Below are 20,276 nucleotides of genomic sequence, written 5' to 3'. Positions count from 1 at the left end.
GTGTAATCTTCGTTTCTAGTCGAAGCTAGCTGCTGTTTGGAGCAGAAACGCTGAAATTGACTATTTTCTGCATGTACTCATACATGTACTCGTGTACTCAGGTGTTGTACATGTGGTCGCGCTTGTAGCTCTGTGTCGTTCATGCGGCTGCGCGGGTGTCTCTTGTCGTACATTTGGCTGCGCTTGTGTCTCTTTTGTCGTACACGTGGCTGCGTATGTGTCTCTGTGTCGTACATGCTGCTGACCCGTGGTACACGCCGCTGCGCTGTCTGGGAATGCTTAGTACATGCCGCTGCACCGTCTTCTGTCCCCTCCGTATGCATTACTTATCATCTCGTCCCCGTTGCATACACATTTTCTCGTCTTGTCTCCGTTGTATTTGTCTGGTTGCCGTCTTGTGTCCGTCGTATTTCCCCGTCGTTCGTCTTTGTCTCCCGTCCTGTTCAGGCCTTGTTGTACTTTGCACAGGCACCTTTTTAGTATCCCTCACCCCACTTTTTCCCCTCTTTTCTCCACGTCCCCATAATATATTCTCTTGTCCGTTTTGTTGGAGAGCAGTTCTCCAGTCCCCTTACTGAAAGCAAGTTAGAGAAAACGCTCTCTCTCCCAGTGTGCACGAGTCTTTTGTTGTTGTGTGGAGTGGCGAGGAGAGCCGCAGTTCGTCGGATTAAACTGACGACATTTGGCGCCCAACCAATCGTATCCACGACCCTGAAGCTCGTCGACGTGTCGCCGTCAGCTCGTATTCTTCTTCTCCTCGCCGTACCTCCGTATCGATGACGTACTACGAACGACCAGGCCCCGCATTGGCGCGCCTCCTCAGGTGAGCACCCGGTCTTGCTAGTTTGCTTTGTGTGTCGTTTCTTGTCCAAGCGTGCATGGTATTGGGTCCCGGCTTAGGTCCGTGGTCCCTTCGATAGTTCATTGAGTGTATGTACCGTAATTTTATAGGCCTACTTTCCAGTAGATCCAGCCAGTAGGTCTAAAAGTGCAATCTGTCTTTCGTAAATCTTGTGTCGTTGTAACTACTGGCCCTGCAGAATGCCGTGTTGTTAGAAATATTTTTTTTGAAAAAAAAAAATTGTTTGACACTTTGAAAAAAAAAAAAATTGTTTGACACTTTGAAAAAAAAAATTACTGTTTCGTAACACCACCTGATCGGGGTCTCGTACTGGTATAGTCATTATGTCTCAGCCAGCCCAGAGTAAGGTCACTGTTGAGGGCGCGGGCAAGTGGCTCATGCCCAAACCATTTGCGGGCTCATCAAGGGAGGACCTGCAGTCCTTCCTAAACGACTTTGTGCTATGCCTAGAAGCTAATGGGTATGTTCCAGTGGCGCAACCAAACGATACAGTGGATGCAGAGTCAAGGCAAAAACTCGAGCTAATGGCCCGGGTTATCCTGTGTAAAAGCCTCACCGGCAGTGCTGCTTTGATGCTGCAGTCCCTGACCGCAACCGAACGCGGAGATAGAGGAACCATTGAGCAGGCATTGCAGGCTAGGTTTGGGGACCAGGGGAAGGAACTGTTACGCCAAACCGAGCTCCAAGCTCGCAAACGGCGGGTGGGCGAAACCCTAACGGAACTCAGGGACGCCATCCAAGTCTTAGTGGCAAAAGCCTACCCGGGGGCCCCCTCCACCATTGCGGACACGGTTTCAGTCCGGGCTTTTCTTGACGCATTAGACCCAGAAATGCGACGACGGGTGGGGGACCACGAACCAACAACCTTACTGAAAGCGGTCCAGAAAGCGGTAGTTCTGGAAACTCAGGATAGGCTGCACCCCGCTAGTGAGCCGGTCTTCGTAGCGGCCGCGGCACCTGAGGTAGAGTCTCGGCTCCATAGTCTCGAGAAATTGTGCGCCACCCAAACCCGTCCCCTGGAGACTTTGTGTGAAACCAGGGGTGATCCGGGGTCCTACCAGAGGGGTAAGGGTCCCCGTTGTTATGAATGCGGGAAGTTAGGGCATATTAGGGCCGAGTGCCGGCAGTGGCGGCCGCAGCCGCAAGGCCGCCGACAACCATTTTCCACTAAGCGCCAGGCGCCCGAAAAGCCACAACAGGGGTCGGGTAGGCTCCCCCACCCTCAACAGGATTTAAACTAGGCGAGGCGGCTGGTGCGGGTCTTCCTGCCGCCTCGACCATGGAACCACAGCCAACTGATGAATGTGATGAAGAGTGTATTGCTGTGGCTTTGCCGATCTTTACCGATGATACCATGGAATTGTGTGACCCTTTCCTCCCTTTGTCTTTGGGGGAAACCGAGAATTTGGCAGCTTCGGCTGCGCCCGAGTGTCCGGACCTGTTGTCCCCGGCGCCTGAGGGTGGTATTGTTTCGGTCCCAGATGTAGGATGTCCTGCTAATGCTGCCTCTGTGTCTGATGCGTGTGATGTGTGTGACATATGTGCCTTCGAGCATTCACCGGCGGAGGCCCATCTCTGCACTCCACCTGCCGCTCCACTGCCCTCCCCTCCGTCTATTCCGGTCGAGTCCTCGGATGCCCTCCCGGTGGGTGCTGTCACGGCCGTCACCGATGCGGTACCCTTCTACATCCACCGTGCTGGCACCAGTCTCTTCGCGCCCGGTAAGTTAAGTACTGATGTGTGTAACTCGGTGGTATCATGTCTGGTCGACACGGGTGCGGCCATTACCTTGGTGAATTTTGCGGTAGTGCAGAAATTGCATGCGGAGCATTTATTACGACCCGCTTCAGAGTTGGGTGTGTCGGCACTGTACACTGCAGGCGGGGGTACCCTTGACATGAAGGGCTGTTTACCCCTGACATTTAAGTTTGGCAATATTTCGTTTTCCGCCCGTGTTTTAGCTGTCGCGGGGTTAACTGAGGAGTGTTTGTTGGGTGCCGACATTTTGGCAGCCCATGGGTTTTCGCTACACCTGGATGGGTCACCCCGTTTAAAGTTAGCAGGAAACACCGTCCCATTGTCTAGGGGACGGGGGGATGTAGTTCCGGTTCATGCCGCAAGGTTCGGCGGTGACGTGCAGAGCACGTTGTGGTTTGGGTTTTCGACCCTGTTGCTTTTAATAGCAAGTGTTTGCGGTTCAGCTCGGCTGATATTAGTGTGCAAACTCGCGTTAGCTTTTAGTTTTATCATTGCGTTTATTGTCCGGGGTGGCATCACGTGGCCTGTGTAGTCCCCTACCCCGGTGGTCCCTCCCAGGGTCTGCCCCCCTGCTGCTCCGCCGGAACTGGGCTACTCCATCTCCTTAGTGTCTGCTGTGGAAATTCCCCCATGGTCACAATTGCTGTTGCGGGGCGCAGTCAACGCCCCTCCCGAGATGATTGGTCTGGTAGAAGCTGTTGTTGATTCTGATCTGGGGTATGCCCTACCCCGTGCTGTGTGCGCTGTATCTCCTTCGGGTAGTGTCCCCTTGTGTGTAACCAATGTGTCTGATGTGCCGGTGTGGTTGGAGCGTGGTATGCATCTAGGGCAGTTCCTACCGGTGGAGGACCCTAGGCCGGATGTCTCAACAGACGAGGGTGTGGCAGTGGGCGTGCAGTCAGCGACGTCCGATTCAACACCAGCGGATCGCTTTGATCTCTCTCGGTTTGCTGGCACTGCGGAACAACGCCAAGCTCTGGTCAGTTTACTAAACGGTTTTAACGATGTCATAGCCATAGATGATTGTGATGTGGGAGAGACCCCCCTCTTGACTCATTGCATCGACACCGGCGCTACACGCCCAATTCGTCAGGGGCCGAGACGCCTCCCCCCTCCCAGGGTCAAGATTGTGGCCGAAGAGGTCGAGAAAATGTTAGACAAGGGTATAATATCCCCTAGCGTGTCCCCGTGGGCTAGTCCGATTGTATTGGTACAAAAACCAGATGGTTCAATTAGGTTCTGTGTCGACTACCGTAAATTAAATGATGCCACGCACAAGGATTCGTACCCCTTGCCTAGGATTGACGATACCCTGGATAGGCTGGGTGGGGCACAGTATTTTTCCACGTTAGACCTACAGTCGGGTTACTGGCAGGTGCCAGTGGAGGGGAAGGATCAGCAGAAAACGGCGTTCATCACTCCACAAGGGCTATTCGAATTCCGCCGCATGCCCTTTGGCCTCTGCAATGCTCCTGCCACGTTCCAGCGGATGATGCATGCCGTGCTGCGGGGCCTTTCCCCCCTCTACTGTCTAGTGTATCTCGATGATGTTATTGTGTTTTCTCGCACATTCGCGGAGCACTTGCGCCGTTTAGAGGCTGTGCTAACTGCATTACGACGAGCGAAGCTTAAGATAAAACCTAGAAAGTGCCATTTGCTGCTGGCCGAGGTCCATTTCTTAGGGCATGTAGTCTCGGCTAAGGGGATTTCCACGGACCCGGGAAAAGTTAAAGCGGTACAGGAATGGAAACAGCCAGCGTCTCTTAAGTCTCTACAATCATTTCTCGGATTTGCGTCATACTATCGACGGTTTATTCCGCATTTTGCGTCGGTGGCCCATCCACTGCATGACCTGTTACGAAAAGAGACTCCATTTGTCTGGGCAGAGGCTCATCAGTTAGCGTTCAAAACGTTGTGCACAGCGTTTAGTTCAGCACCCATTTTGGCCTTTCCAGACTTTTCGCGCCCATTTATTGTGGATACGGATGCCTGCGTTTCAGGCCTAGGTGCGGTACTGTCACAGGTGACTAATGATGGCCTGGAGCGCCCCATAGCGTACATAAGTCGGTCGTGTTCGGCGGCGGAAAAGAACTATACCATCACCAAATTGGAGTTGCTGGCGGTAGTTTGGGCGTGCCGCACTTTTCGACCATACATTCTGTTACGGCCATTTTTGTTGCGCACCGATCATGGTAGCCTGAGATGGCTAATGAATTTTAAAAATCCAACAGGACAGACTGCGCGATGGCTGAGCACGCTGGCTGAGTTTCATTTCACTGTACAGCATCGCCCCGGGTTGCAACATGGAAACGCCGACGGTTTGAGTCGCCAGTTTGAAGCGGAGCCGTCCGTAAATGCAGTTAGTTTTTCTACGCCAGATGTCTCCGAAATTCTTCAGGCACAACAGGCGGATGCGGATATCCATGTAGTTGTAGATCGGCTGGCGGCCGCTCAGCCCATTCAGGATGGTGACAGCCCCGTCGTGCGCGCCCTCATGTCACAGACTGAGAACCTAGCTCTGACCGAGGGAGTTCTCTACCGCGAAACACTGCCATCGCTAGCACGGCAATTAGTAGTTCCGGCAGTTTTACACGCCAAATTTCTAAATGAGGCGCACGCCGGCCGCACTTCTGGCCATTTTGGCCAGGATCGTACATTAGCCCGTTTAAGATCGGTAGCATATTGGCCGGGGATGTCCGTGGATGTGGCCCTCTATTGCAAAAGCTGCACGACTTGCGAGCGCGGTAAAGATCCGCCCAGGGCTGTGAAAGCCCCGCTTGGTACTATTTGCGTAGGTGCCCCATTTGAAGTTATGGCGATGGACATCATGGGACCCCTTCCCCTCACGGCTCGTGGTAATAAGTATGTGTTAGTGGTAGCAGACTATTTTTCTAAGTGGGTAGAAATTATTCCCCTCCCGGATATGAAGGCCGAGACCGTAGCAGACCGTTTGGTTGACCGGGTATTTTTGAAGTTTGGAGTCCCCTGCCAATTACATTCGGACCAGGGCCCTAATTTTGAGAGCCGCCTAATCTCCTCTTTATGTAAATTGTTGGGGGTTTGTAAGTCCCGCACCACCCCTTACCGGCCACAGTCAGATGGTCTTGTCGAGAGGGCAAACCGCACGATTCAGGTGGCCCTCCGGGCCTATGTCGCGGACGACCAAACATCCTGGGACCGCCACCTTCCTCTGGTACAATTTGCTTACAATACGGGTGTCCACCGTGCTACGGGATTCACCCCTCATTTCGTGCTATTTGGGAGGGAGGCCCGTTTACCCCTTGATCTTTTTCTCCCTGCCCCGGGGGTCCCTCAAGTTACGCCTCTGCCCGCATATATCACAAATTTGCGGTCATCTTTGGCTAGGGCGTTTGGTGTAGTCCGGGATCGCCTGGGAGTGGCACATCGGGTGGCTAAATCTACTTATGATAGGCGGGTGAAATCCCCCAGTTTTCAACCAGGTGACTATGTCTGGCTCCATGCAGTTCCGCCCCCGGGTGCCAGCCCTAAGCTATTTCGCCCCTGGACTGGGCCATGGCAGGTAGAAGTAATTAAGGGAGTGGTGTGTTCCATTGTACGGGTGGGACCCCCTCCTTCGGCCCGCCATGCTAAGCATTTAACGGTACACACCGATCGGTTACGGGCTGTCCACGGTAAGGTAGTGGTTCCCCCAGGGGTACAGCAGGGAGTGTCTCCGCCTGAAATTACGGCGATGCCATCTATGGGGGGTCCAGCCATGTTTTTGCCTGCCCCGTTTGGTGCACCCCACCCTGTGGCTCCGGCTCCCGTTCTGGTTCAGCCCCCGGGTTCGGTCCCCACCCCTCCTCCTTCACCCCCGGGTTCCCCTCCGGGTACGCCCCCGTCTCCTCCGGGTTCCCCTCCGTCCCCGCCCCGACCTGGTACACCCCGACCCAGACGTTCATGTGTGTTGTCGCCTGGGGGTTACGTCGCCTTAGAGGCAGGACAGGGTCAGCTTCCGTGGAAGGGGTGGTGATTGCTTGAGGCTGCGTGCTCCAGTTGTTTCGGTTGTTTTTTGTCATTTTTTTTTGCTCGTTCTAGTTATCGCGCCGCCGCGGCCCCGACGTCTGACTATTTTGCCATGACGGGGTCGGAGTGCTCTCTACCGGTTGCTCCGTTGCCTCCCCCGCTCTGTCCACCGGCACCTCCAGCACTCCCGTTGCTTCGCCGTGTGCGCCGTCAGTCTCGCCGCTCGAGACAGCGCCGCAGAGTCCGCCGGGCAGCACAGCACACAGCACCATGCATGTCACCTGATTCACTGTCAGCACTATCCGCACCCTCTTCTCCTGCACCGCGGCCGGCTACGCCTCCTGTCTTGGAGGACTTATCCGATGTTGTTCCTTTGGTGGACATTTATTGCTATAACGATCTTGCGTAAGCTGCATTTTTCTCTTGCATGTGTAATTTTGTTTGTCTCGACTGTTGGGTGGGTGGCGTACTAGGTTGGTGCTGTTCAAATAATCAAGATCCAAAGGGACAACTACAGGTCGAACAGCTCGCCAGCCGGGGTCCTCTGCAACATCTGTTGCTTGCAGGTTCCATTTGATTGATGCACAGTTTTGCGGGGCTCCCGACTGGTGTTAACCCTCCTGGCCTACTCGTCATGCGTTCAACAGTCGTGACCCCACTTCTTTTGTGTTTTATTGTCGCCTATTTATGTTGTTTCACATTTCATTTCCCCGGTCTTTCTGTCTTCTTCTCCGGTCTGTCTTCTCCTGTTTTTTTATATATATACACTTCCATCCACGGGAGTGGATGTTTTTTTTCGGTTGGGGATAGTGTTGTACATGTGGTCCTCTGCAACATCTGTTGCTTGCAGGTTCCATTTGATTGATGCACAGTTTTGCGGGGCTCCCGACTGGTGTTAACCCTCCTGGCCTACTCGTCATGCGTTCAACAGTCGTGACCCCACTTCTTTTGTGTTTTATTGTCGCCTATTTATGTTGTTTCACATTTCATTTCCCCGGTCTTTCTGTCTTCTTCTCCGGTCTGTCTTCTCCTGTTTTTTTATATATATACACTTCCATCCACGGGAGTGGATGTTTTTTTTCGGTTGGGGATAGTGTTGTACATGTGGTCGCGCTTGTAGCTCTGTGTCGTACATGCGGCTGCGCGGGTGTCTCTTGTCGTACATGTGGCTGCGCTTGTGTCTCTTTTGTCGTACACGTGGCTGCGTATGTGTCTCTGTGTCGTACATGCTGCTGACCCGTGGTACACGCCGCTGCGCTGTCTGGGAATGCTTAGTACATGCCGCTGCACCGTCTTCTGTCCCCTCCGTATGCATTATTTATCATCTCGTCCCCGTTGCATACACATTTTCTCGTCTTGTCTCCGTTGTATTTGTCTGGTTGCCGTCTTGTGTCCGTCGTATTTCCCCGTCGTTCGTCTTTGTCTCCCGTCCTGTTCAGGCCTTGTTGTACTTTGCACAGGCACCTTTTTAGTATCCCTCACCCCACTTTTTCCCCTCTTTTCTCCACGTCCCCATAATATATTCTCTTGTCCGTTTTGTTGGAGAGCAGTTCTCCAGTCCCCTTACTGAAAGCAAGTTAGAGAAAACGCTCTCTCTCCCAGTGTGCACGAGTCTTTTGTTGTTGTGTGGAGTGGCGAGGAGAGCCGCAGTTCGTCGGATTAAACTGACGACACAGGCATGCAGTTTCACTCGTATTTTAGCTCTTTTTCTGGAATGGAAGCTGCTCTGCGCCCCTTGGTGAACACCTCCTGCGCTCGTGGAGCAGCTGAAAAGGACCACTGGTATGTCTGGTTCCTGGTTTGAAAGTGGAGAGTCGACTTTTGTGCCTTGAGAAAGGAGTAGAGAGCGATAAAGGTACGTGTCACGACGTTGACATGATGTTCAACGTCATGAGATTATTTGCAGTACACGTCATAGTTTGTGTTCTCTACCCCGGTTTGTTTCCGCGTTCCCACACCGAAGCGGGGCCGCGTGTTTATTATTTCTACTGACTCACTCGCCTCTTGGCGACTTCCTCCATGTTTTTTCCTCCTTTTTTGCTCTGCGCAAGCGCCTTGCGCTTTAGTCGTCGTCTTCTTTCAGTTCACAGCAAGAACAATAATTTTACCTCTTGTGCAGTGTCAGTCAAATTCAGTCAAATCAAGCTCTCCCGATCCCAAGAAACTGTCTGGCGTGTGCACAAAGTGGTGCCGAAACCCGGGACATGAACCGCACCGGAGCTCGAAACGAGCCGTGCGTACCATTCCAATCTTGAGAAAGATAGACTCGACTCAAATAATTTGTAAGCAGCTTGCCCGATTTGGGTCGTCGAGCTAACATGCCGAAGAGAGCAGTGACGACCGGCACGCAGATCATGCGCCGGGCCAAGATCGCGCAGCTGCAAGGATCCATCGACGAACTCGTCAAAGAGGCCGAACTCCTTTTATCGAAGGAAGGAGGTCAAAGGGCCGACGAGTTGTCGCCAGAACACGTGGACTCGGATCCAAAAAAGCTAAGTACACTTGTGGATTGTATTGTTGAAGAATTGTACGCATATGATGAGGCGTGTGATGCATTGGCCAGTGTTTTGGACTCGGAGACTCTGGAGGGTTCAGATGAGGCTCTGCAAACGGAGATCTGCGATGTGGTTGCGTATTCGGTACGCATCAGAGGGTCAATTGTTGAATGCAAGCGATCTCCGCAGTACAGAGCCCAGACGAACCGTCCAGAAGCTGCTACTACTAGTACTAGCTCACCAAGTAGCACCAAGAGTACGGGCAGTGCGGGTATCAAACAAGAAACTAGTATGGTTGATTTGTCCAGCATCCAACAGTCAATAGGAGATCTTGTTCGTACGCAGTCTATTACACATAGTCAACACCAGCAAGTATTACAGTCGCAAGAGGATCTAATCAAACAACACCAACTAGTCGTACAACACATGCAAGCATCATCACCTCAACCACAACCAGCTCCCACAAGTTCAGTCAATTTGCCCAAATTTGAAATACCAACATTTTCTGGTGATTTCCTGAAATGGGCTGAGTTTCACGATATGTTTGTTGCGTCTATTGATGCGAATCAAGGGTTGTCGGGTGTCCAGAAACTGTCGTACCTAAGAGATCACGTAACGGGTTTGGCTCGGGATGCCATAGCTGGCTTGCCCATATCAGATACCAACTACACAACCGCGCTTGACATTCTCCGCAAACGTTTCGGGAATGATCAGCTTCGCGTCAATGCACACTACACGGCAATCATGGACTTACCGCCTGCGTCCAACGCTACTCCATCTTTGCGTAGGTTGCACGATGCGTTGGAGGTGCACTTGCGAAGCCTCACAGCGCTTGGTGAGAATGTTAATCAGGCGGTGTTTGTGTCAATGATTACGAACAAATTGCCACGCACCACGCTAGCGGCTTTGGAATTAAAAAAGGGGCCACAATCCTGGACCGTTTCGGACTTGCGCGCTGCAGTAGCCAACTTCATAATAGCGAATGAAGCAGCAGATCGCCTCAGCCAGCCACCGAAAAAATCGCACGAATCACCATCTGCCAGTGCGTCCGGTCAATCTCTTGTTGCCTCAGCTTCAGCTACTTCAAAAGCGAAGCCCAAGAGAGTGTGTGTTTTTTGCAGTTCGGAGGCACATTTCTCTGACGAATGCAATAAGTACACTACAGTAGAAGCGAGGAAGAGCGTAGCTAAACAAAGGTGTTTCAAGTGTTTGCGATCAGGCCACTCCGTGCACGATTGCTCTAGCAAACGGCGGTGTTTCTATTGCCACAATCCTGCACACCACAGCAGCTTGTGTCCAGATAAATTCACTGCCGCATCCACTCAGAGGCAAGCTTCCACTATGAGCCCGAATGCTCAGTCCTTCAAACCCAAGCCTGCCACGAGCACGGTCGCAAACGCCGATCACCAGATCATGATGCAAACTGCTGTGGCACCGTTTCTCTCCTCCAAGCTGAAGCCGATCAATGGCCGTATTCTCTTTGATACCGGCTCCACCAAGACATACATCACGCAAGCTTATCGAGATCAGCTCGATTTGCCCACAATCGGAAATGAAACACTCTCCTTGGCTACATTTGGGAACAACAAAAGAAAAAGTACCGTGTACGCCAAGGTGAGTTTGACCATGCAGTGTAAGGATGGGTCCACTCGTGCGATTCAGGCCAGTGTACTTCCGAACATAACCGCTCCAATTGCGCGATGTCCACTTGCTTCTTCTTTTCCTCTTCTACAGTCTCTGCCACTTGCAGAACCGCTCTCCAGCAGCGCAGAGCCCATGGTCGTAGACGTCTTGATTGGTCTCGATCACTATTATGATATTATCGGCAAGGACCGCACCGAACTAAGCGGTGGTCTGGTCTTGCTCGACTCCGTTCTTGGTTTTATCTGTACCGGCAGTCTGCCTGTGCCTGCCACCACAGAGGCGCAGTCATGTCTTGCTCATCAAACAGACACGGACCCTGAATTCGACCTCCGTAAGTTCTGGTCGACAGAGAGCTTGGGTACTTTTGACGATACGTCGTCGCAAGATCTTGTGGGCGAGCGCTTCGCCAACTCCATCTCCTTTGCCGAGGGTCGGTACGCGGTGAGTTGGCCCTGGAGGGACTCACATCCTCCTCTTCCGACAAACTACGGTCTGGCTTTCGGTCGCCTGAAGGCACAAGTGCGTCGCCTCGAAGCCCATCCGGAACTTCTTGACCAGTACGATACCGTGATTCAAGACCAGCTTGACAGGGGCATGATAGAAGATGTTCCTCGTGGTTTTACAACCAACCAGATTCACTACCTTCCACACCATTCAGTACTCAAACCTACTGCTACTACCACGAAGCTGAGGGTAGTGTATGATGCGTCCGCAAAATGTTCCGAAAAACTCGCCAGTCTCAACGACTGCTTGCACGCTGGCCCCAATCTTGTTCCAGACCTTTGCGGTATTCTTCTTCGTTTTCGTCTTTCTCCGGTAGCCATAAGTGGAGACGTAGAAAAGGCCTTTCTGCAGATTGGTCTGCACTCACATGATCGTGACGTGACCCGCTTCCTATGGCTGCACGATGCATCCAGCTCAGCTACTCCAGACAACATACGACAACTTCGTTTCTGTCGTGTTCCGTTTGGCGTTGTCAGCAGTCCATATCTCTTGGCTGCCACTATTCAGCATCATCTTAGCGCTGCTGATACAACAGATTCCGACCTAGTGTCTCGCAATATTTACGTTGACAACCTGTTCCTTGGTGCCAACTCTGGGACGGAGGCGATTGCTATCTATGATGCCACGAAGCGCCTCTTCAGTGTTGCGTCTATGAATGTTCGCGAGTGGTCTAGTAATTCTGCAGAGTTTCTTAGCAGCATTCCAGAACCAGACCGAGCCAAGGGTACTATCCACAAGTGCCTCGGTATGCTGTGGGATACAGAACATGATACTCTACATATTGCACCTGTCAGTGCCGTATCCAAGTCGGCCACAACGAAGCGGAGTATCCTTCGACATACTGCCCAATTCTTTGACCCCCTTGGTCTCCAGTCTCCTGTTCTTGTTGGTGCGAAGATTCTGCTTCAGGATCTTTGGAAGCTGAACGTCGGCTGGGACGACGACCTTCCACAAGACATCATTTGTAGATGGTGTGATATTGCGGCTCAACTTGAACTTGCTGCATCAACGAAATGTCCACGATTCATCAGTGCACCACGTGCCAGCGACGCTCGGTTTTCTCTCCACGTCTTCAGCGACGCATCTGGGCTGGCTTACGGTGCCGTTGCTTACCTTACTACTACGTTTGACGATCAACACACGTCGAACCTTCTAATCAGCAAGTCCCGTGTTGCACCTGTTGCTTCACCTACCATTCCACGTCTGGAATTAATGGCCGCGCTTCTCGGTGTTCGTCTGATCCAATTCGTCCGTCGGGAACTTCCGCTCACTTTCTCCTCTACCTTTCTATGGTCAGACTCCACCACAGTTCTCCATTGGCTGGCCTCTTCTGACAAACTACCTGTCTTCGTCAACAACCGTATTGATGCCATTCGTGCGGTTCCCGATGTTGCCTATCGCTATGTCCGCTCTGCCGACAATCCCGCCGACTTGCCTTCACGCGGTGTCTCTGTTCCTTCCCTTCAAGCCAGCTCGCTATGGTGGCACGGTCCACACTTCCTTGCCACTGCTGACCATCACGCCGAGCCAGCACTTGATCACCATGTCAACGTTGCCGCTGGGGAGGGTCCTTCAAGCACTTCGGAGATACCTGCACCTGTATCACACCCAACAGAGTCCACCGGTCCAGACACTGAGCTTGCACACGAAATGAAAAAAAAGCCTGATGCGCATCACGAACAAAAAAAAACATGTGATGAACCACCATTTGGTATTGATTGTGCCAGGTTTTCGTCTTTCAGTGCCTTAGTGCGTGTTTCTGCTCTGTGTTTGCGGTTTCTCTCCAGGTTGAGACCACAAGGCGGCAAGTCCTTCGGGGTGGATTCTAGTTGTAACTCAGAGGTCAAGGTAGCCAAAATCATGTGGCTACACCATGCACAACAGAATCTGTCAGACGTCAGTGCTGTCGAAAATTGTAAGAAGCACAGCCCGAAGGACAAGCTGCGGCTCTTCCTCGATGAGAACCGCCTCATCAGATGCAGAGGACGCTTGGAGAACGCCGAACTTTGCTATCAAGCAAAGTATCCAGTACTGATTCCCCAAACGCATCCCATCACCCAGCTCATCATCAACGATTGTCACCTGATGACGATGCATGGCGGCGTTGCACACACGCTATCAAGACTGCGTTACGAGTACTGGTTACCACGAGGGCGTGCAACAGTGAAGTCATTCATCACTAAGTGCCTGACTTGCCGGAAGCACCACGGTGGTCCATACCGCACCCCAGATATGGCCCCGCTTCCATCTGCCCGCGCAACAAGATCTATCCCGTTCACCCATGTGGGACTAGATTACTTCGGTCCTCTGCTCGTCAAGCACCAGCCAAGTACCAAGAAGGTATGGGTCCTCCTAGTGACATGTATGGCAACTAGAGCTGTCCATCTAGAACTGGTGGCAGACATGACCACAGAGGAATTCCTGCTAGCGTTCCGCAGGTTCGTGTCGTTGCGTGGTTGCCCTGAAGAGGTAGTGTCTGACAACGCGCCACAATTCATCCTAGCTAAGTCTGTTCTGGATGTGGCCTTTGAAGAAATGGCAACGAGTGATGATGTCCTGTCGTACATGTCGAGGACTGGTGTGAAGTGGCACTATAACCCACCGATCTCACCTTGGATGGGTGGTTTCTACGAGCGTCTCGTTGGAACAGTCAAACGAAGCCTGAAGAAGGTCGTTGGCCGCGCGCTCCTCACTGTGTCGCAACTGACTACCATTCTCATGGAAGTGTCAGCAGTCGTCAACTCGCGTCCACTGGTGTACGTGGACAATGACTTGCAGGAGATACTCACCCCAAGTCATTTTCTGTGCCTGTCCGCAACTACTGGTGGCGTGCAACCCACTGCTGATGACGGCGATCCGGACCACATCGAAGTTCCGACTGCAGCTCAGAATCTTCTCTCTGTCTGGAAGAAGGGTCAACGAACATTGGACCAGTTCTGGCGTGTCTGGCGAGACGACTACTTGGCTGATCTCCGCAACAGTCACACTCGGAAGCTCCGACAGGCACGCGTTACCGCTTCAGAACAGCCAGCCGTTGACGATGTTGTACTAATAAGGGATGACATGCCCCGTGGCTCATGGCGACTTGGTCGCATTGTCGCTCTCCATACAAGCAAGGACATGGAGATACGTTCCGCAACCGTCATCACTGCAGAGAAGACAGAGCTCAAACGACCCCTGTCTCTCCTGTACCCTATCTGTCCTGCTGCTAACTCCGAGGCTAATAACAACAGCACCGCTCCGGACACACACACCACTGGCCAAGCCGATCTGCCAGTTCCAGCAGCTGTTGCTCCACACAGTCGTCCACAACGTGCTGCCGCTAAGAAGCAACGTCAGACGCTTCGCCAATTAATTGGCAGCGAACTTGTTTAGTTGAATCAGCTAGACAGTTGGTAGTTCACATCTGAACTCTCTCTTTCTCTCTCTCTCTCTCTCTCTCTCTCTCTCTCTCTCTCTCTCTCTCTCTCTGTGTGTGACGGTCTACTCTCTTTCACCCTTGCGTAATATATGCACTTATTGTGTTTTGTTTCCACGTTACTTTGTTACGAATTATCTCCTTTTCTCTGCATCTCTTGCGGGGGAGTGTCACGACGTTGACATGATGTTCAACGTCATGAGATTATTTGCAGTACACGTCATAGTTTGTGTTCTCTACCCCGGTTTGTTTCCGCGTTCCCACACCGAAGCGGGGCCGCGTGTTTATTATTTCTACTGACTCACTCGCCTCTTGGCGACTTCCTCCATGTTTTTTCCTCCTTTTTTGCTCTGCGCAAGCGCCTTGCGCTTTAGTCGTCGTCTTCTTTCAGTTCACAGCAAGAACAATAATTTTACCTCTTGTGCAGTGTCAGTCAAATTCAGTCAAATCAAGCTCTCCCGATCCCAAGAAACTGTCTGGCGTGTGCACAGTACGTCTGTGGCTTATTTTTGAGTTCTCCTCGTACATTTTTGATCGTGATAGAAATTCTCAGACCAAAGTCAGCGCGATGATGGCCGTACAGTTTTCTTGTGGATTTTTTAGTTGTTTCATCTCGTATCTATGTCAGTATCGTGATGGTGAAGTGGAGAGGGTGATTTTCTTCCTTTAGGCTTCGTTCGGCCGACTTTGGTTCGTCCTCGTTGAAAAGTGATCCTGAAAAAAAGGTCGATTCGCAAATTATGCTGATTTTGAATGTACATGTACGTGATGACATGCGATTGCAGTGTTACCAAGTGCCCTCTACCCCCATGCGTACTGCCCAGTGCCATTTTGCAGAATTTTTCAGAGTTTTCCGTACTCGTTTTTCAGGTCAACATTTTGACTGATTTAGTGTAATTTGGAAGAAAAACGATACTGTACAACTTTTCCAGCCACAGAGTTCACTTGCAAAACCTACGGATTCAGTACAATTTTCAACTTCATCAGGTCATAACTTTGGTCTGCTTCGCTTGATTTTCGCAATCTAGGGCTCGTTGGAACGCTCTTGGCAGGAGCAACGCCAGGATGCCAAGCTCCATTATGAAGCCGCCACAAATCAGGCGCAGTAACACAGCAAAGTCGTCTCCAAGCCTAATATGCAAGCAAATAATTCGTCCCATCAACACCATTCCACTCTCCTCCATCGCAGAACGCTCAACGGTTTTCGAGGCGATTCATACTTCAGCCGGCTACATCATTATAAAGCTTTAAAGTGCTCTGTCACTCAAAGAGCACGCAAAAAGGACTTCCCCCGAAATAGGAAGAGATCGGTCAAAGATTTGATTTTGCTGAGGTAAGAATACATGAATACGGCGTGCGAAATCTCTGGAATCCGACATCGTAATGCTTCAGCGATTGTTGCATTGGACAACTTGGAGTTTTTGCTACCACGGAGACTCTTCGATTGTGGAATTGGCACAAGAAACGATGGAGTTACGAAGGTTTTAGCAATCGATCATATACGTAATCGTTTGCGGGATATTCGATTGACATCCGTACTGCGGACAAAACTTCGTTTTTCCGTAAAACTACGGACAAATACGGGCGGTTGGCAACACTGCGATTGCTAGCTATGTGGGTGATTTTTCGAGCATATTTGCCCGGTGCCTAGAGTACTCCCACTGTAAAAACTAAAAACTAAAGTTCGCACACCCGCGTTACAACCGGCTGAAACAGATTTCCGCGACATTCTTCATTGTCAAATGATCGAAGGGTCTCACTCACCTGTCAGCTGGAGAAGGCACAAGGCCAGAACGAGAGCGATGCGAAGGAAAGCCATCTGTGCATGTGTGAAGAAGAAGAAGAAGAAGAAGAAGAAGAAGAAGGAACAAACAACACCGAAGTCTGTCCTGGTCCGAAGGCTTCATTTCTCGTCTTCGTCTACCTTTCCGCCAAGCACAATCAAATGAGAGAGGAAGAAGTACGTACGTTTGGGAAGAGAAATAATCGCCCAAGCAAACAGCCGAACGACCAATGGAGCAGAAAGAAACCGTTCCTGACGGTTCAACAACAACTAACTAAGTACTTGGATAATGTCTTGATCTCTTCCTTTGTAGGCAGCAATGGCGGGCGTAGACCTACTTCACATGTGCGCGGACGCGGTAGCCATGGTAGCCATGGTAGCGTTGGAGGATGACCATTGGTCGGGAGCTAGAGCCGCGCTGCGAGGTCGGTCGACTCAGTGGTATATGTCGAAAGGAGACAAATTTGGAGTCCCAAATTCGCGCCTAGCGCGAGCAGCACGCACTAGCAGCTGCTACTACTACTACTAGGCACTTCACCCCATTTTTTGAAATCGCGTTTTTTCCAGGTTTATCATAGGTAATCGATGGTAGTGGGTATCACAAGGTCACACAGAAAATTTTATTGAAATCCACAGCGATACCACTCAGATATATGAAGGGTTGAACTAGAAGATAGGCTAGACAGATAGACCAATCCCGAAAAGATTGTCTGGGTTCGTGAAAGGGGGCACGCGTGCAAGCCAGCACGTGTGAAGTGCATCGTTTTGTATTCAGTTTGTGTGTGTCAGCTCATGGCGGAGGAGAGAGAGAGACTTTTGCTCGCCGAGCTGAAGCTAAAGGATTTGATGGAGTCCTGCCAGCAGCTAGTCAAAGGACCTTCGGTACCTCAGGGAGACCCTGACGGAGTTTGGAGGCCAGATAGCTCTCGGTGAGGAGAGAAACATTCGCGTGGCGATGGACTCTCCGTAAAAAATGCAATCTTCATAGCGCCGACATACTGCAACAGCTACGATTTCAGCTAACTAACTTCTCGATCTGCTGCTTCACAAAGTTCAACTATTTACAAGTCCTGACTGTTGTAGTCTGAAGCTGGAGTCTCATCGCCCACCTACAGGTAGCGGTAATCATGCAGTTTAGGGTCCCAAATTATTTCGCACTTTCCCAGTGTTCAGTGTACCATGGTGTACTGTCACACGCGTTTTCAGTGTACTTTCACATCATGAACTATATTTTCATGAAAACCGAGGACAGATCAGACTGGGTACTGCTGGTGAACACTGCGGAGCAGGGAGCCGAACGTGTTGTCTTCCGCGCGAACTCTCTGTCTGCACACGAACTCGCAGAGGTACGTCGGGAACAACTCTCGCGATGTGCCGAAGTTGCGCTTCAGGGAAAAAAAGAACCACCGCGAACGCTCCGGACATACAGTCGGCATCTCCAGCGAAACCCGTCGCTGCTCTCCTGCCGTCTAGTGAGGCCACATAGCGCCCCACACTTGGCACAAGGCATTTCGTTGCTGATACAGCGCCGAGCGGCAAGGAACTCCAGTTGACCAAGTTGGGTTCTGGAAAAGATCGGCACTAGTGTGAACACCGTCCACTTCTCCATCAAAATCGCATGATCATTTAGAATGTGTGCCTGAGGGACAATGCGTATCGGCGCTCCGGGACGCCCAGCCATTACCACAAAGTCAAAGAAAAACTTCCATAAAGGAGACAAAACTTTGACAAAGGAAACAAAACTTTGACACGAGAAAAGAAGAAGCATAGTGAAAGTACACATGTTTTCATGAAAATAAAGTTCATGATGTGAAAGTACACTGAAAAACGCGTGTGACAGTACACTGAACACTGGGAAAGTGCGAAATAATTTGGGACCCTAAACTGCATGATTACCCAGGTAGCTTTTGGAGCTGATGGATTTCCCGACTTGGACTCCTTCCGCAAACTCTCGCAACATTACTAGTGACTACAGTGTAATGCTGTGTTTCCGCACGCTCGTGTCGACATGTCTGTGCATGTACCGGGTCGCGGAGGAGCTTGACGACCTCCGCTGACTCCAGGTTTCCGAAATACTGCCGTCGTCTTCGTTGATGTCGCTGGTGACATTCTCCCCTTGCAGGACGTGCACATAGTTGTCGTCCCGGGGGTAAAGACTATGTTGTCTTTCGAAATAGTTCTTCATCACGTTCGCGCGAATGATGTTTCTCATCATGAACTCGTTCCGACGGTGTGACACGGCGATGGTCTTTGGCGGGGCACTGGCTTGGCGAAAACGATATCTTCTTGTGCAATATAACATTGATCGGCTGCAGATGAGTACAGTCACTTCGTGGTTGATCCTATAGGAGGGCAGCTGCCAGGAAAGAGGCAGGACTCATCGAAGACGAACCGCTCGCAACAAACAATAGCACTCGAAATATCTCGTAAGATTTAGGGCCTATCGCTTTGAGCCACAGCGCTCACAGCCTTGCCTACTTCATCAAAGTGAGCTCTACATGTTCGTTGACCTCTTCACACTACACAGAAGAGCGAAACAAGGATTATGTCTTAGCATTTCCACTCCAACAGCAGACCACCAGTGCGAGAGAGAAAACTAGTACAAAGGGCTTTGCTTTCTGGCGCATCGTCCCTCTTGCATGCAACTGAAAACCGTGTACTTACCCTCGCATTCACACGCGAACTATCAAACACAGGCTGTGCCGCATGCTGATCAGGTAGTGCCATGTATGTGTTGTACAGTCTACTCTCAGTGGACCGTATGCGTGTTAATTAAAACAAAATGGCGTCACGATTTATTGAAAGTGGTATAGTTGGTGGTATCCAGGGAGCCCTACACATGCATATGTGTAGGGCTCCCTGGTGGTATCAAGAGTGCATAAACATAATGGACTCTTGGTGGTATGACTCTATGAGTGTTCAAAACCATTTGAACTTCATACTGTTCGTCTTCTTTTTGACATGCTCTCTCTCCATCGTCCTTAGCTTTTGTGTGTTGTGAGCTGTTTTGGCTTTCTCCTATACCTCTGGGGGATGCCAAGTGATGGTTTTGATAGGCTGGTGATGGCTGTGAGCGAGAGTTTGCCGATCGGCGTCGTCCTCGCTATAGCGATGAAAATACTAGTTACTGCGCACCTGGCAGATATCACAACACGTCCGAGCGCCCAGGAGCAAAGGAATTGGGTTTTCACTGGAATCTAGTTCCGCGGCAGGAAAAGAATGTAACAGAAAACGAAAAAAATGTAGCACAAAAGATAATCCCAAACCAGCGAAAAAAAGAGCGCGGGAAGAGAAGTACTGTGGCTGGTGTAGGAAGCAAATAGGCTTAAGGGGAAATACCAAATTATGTGGTGGTCGAGCATCTCCTCTGAGTCGATAAAGGGATAAGAAGGAGAGAGGCCGACTATTTTTGTCAAAACTGTCACTCCACACAGCTGGTGATTGTTGAGGAAGGTAGTTACAGCACTGACCGACACCACTGCTGTGGGTAACGATTACGTGCATCGATCATTGTGCAGCACCTGGCAGCAATAAACCAGACAAAGCAGTACAATGCCATGCAGAAGATGAAATGCTTGATGGAGTAGCAGACAAACTGTTACACAATGGAGCAACATGATTTGCCATATGGCATAAATATATTATTACTTTGACGAATACCCGACACATGACATTCCCGCTACGACTATTCCGCCGACGACTTGACACTTGACTGACTCACGACTGCCATCCAGAGAACACGAGAAGTCCATCGAACCTTCGACTCGGCAAACCTGCAAGAAAGCACCACTCCCTGCTCAATACACAGTGTTTCGGGGAATTCAC

At 51.0% G+C, this 20,276-nt stretch overlaps 1 protein-coding gene and 1 long non-coding RNA gene across 2 annotated transcripts; both read left to right on the top strand.

The window, feature by feature from the left end:
* Nucleotides 1-332: 332 nt before the first annotated feature.
* On the top strand, nt 333-3,474 carry LOC135810178 (uncharacterized). The gene is made up of 3 exons (XR_010552282.1): nt 333-823; nt 2,415-2,583; nt 3,432-3,474. It is a non-coding gene; the product is annotated as an uncharacterized LOC135810178 (long non-coding RNA).
* Nucleotides 3,475-8,925: 5,451 nt separating this feature from the next.
* Nucleotides 8,926-14,625, top strand: LOC135810600 (uncharacterized). Its single transcript, XM_065324093.1, has one exon. The coding sequence runs from the start codon at nt 8,926-8,928 to the stop codon at nt 14,623-14,625; it is 5,700 nt and encodes a 1,899-aa protein (XP_065180165.1).
* The last annotated feature ends 5,651 nt before the right edge of the window (nt 14,626-20,276 follow it).

This window comes from Sycon ciliatum, chromosome 2 (genome assembly GCF_964019385.1).
Source record: "Sycon ciliatum chromosome 2, ocSycCili1.1, whole genome shotgun sequence".
In the NCBI taxonomy this organism is placed as follows: domain Eukaryota; kingdom Metazoa; phylum Porifera; class Calcarea; order Leucosolenida; family Sycettidae; genus Sycon; species Sycon ciliatum.
Note: the sequence above shows the minus strand (reverse complement) of the source record. Positions and strands in the feature narration are given on the sequence as shown.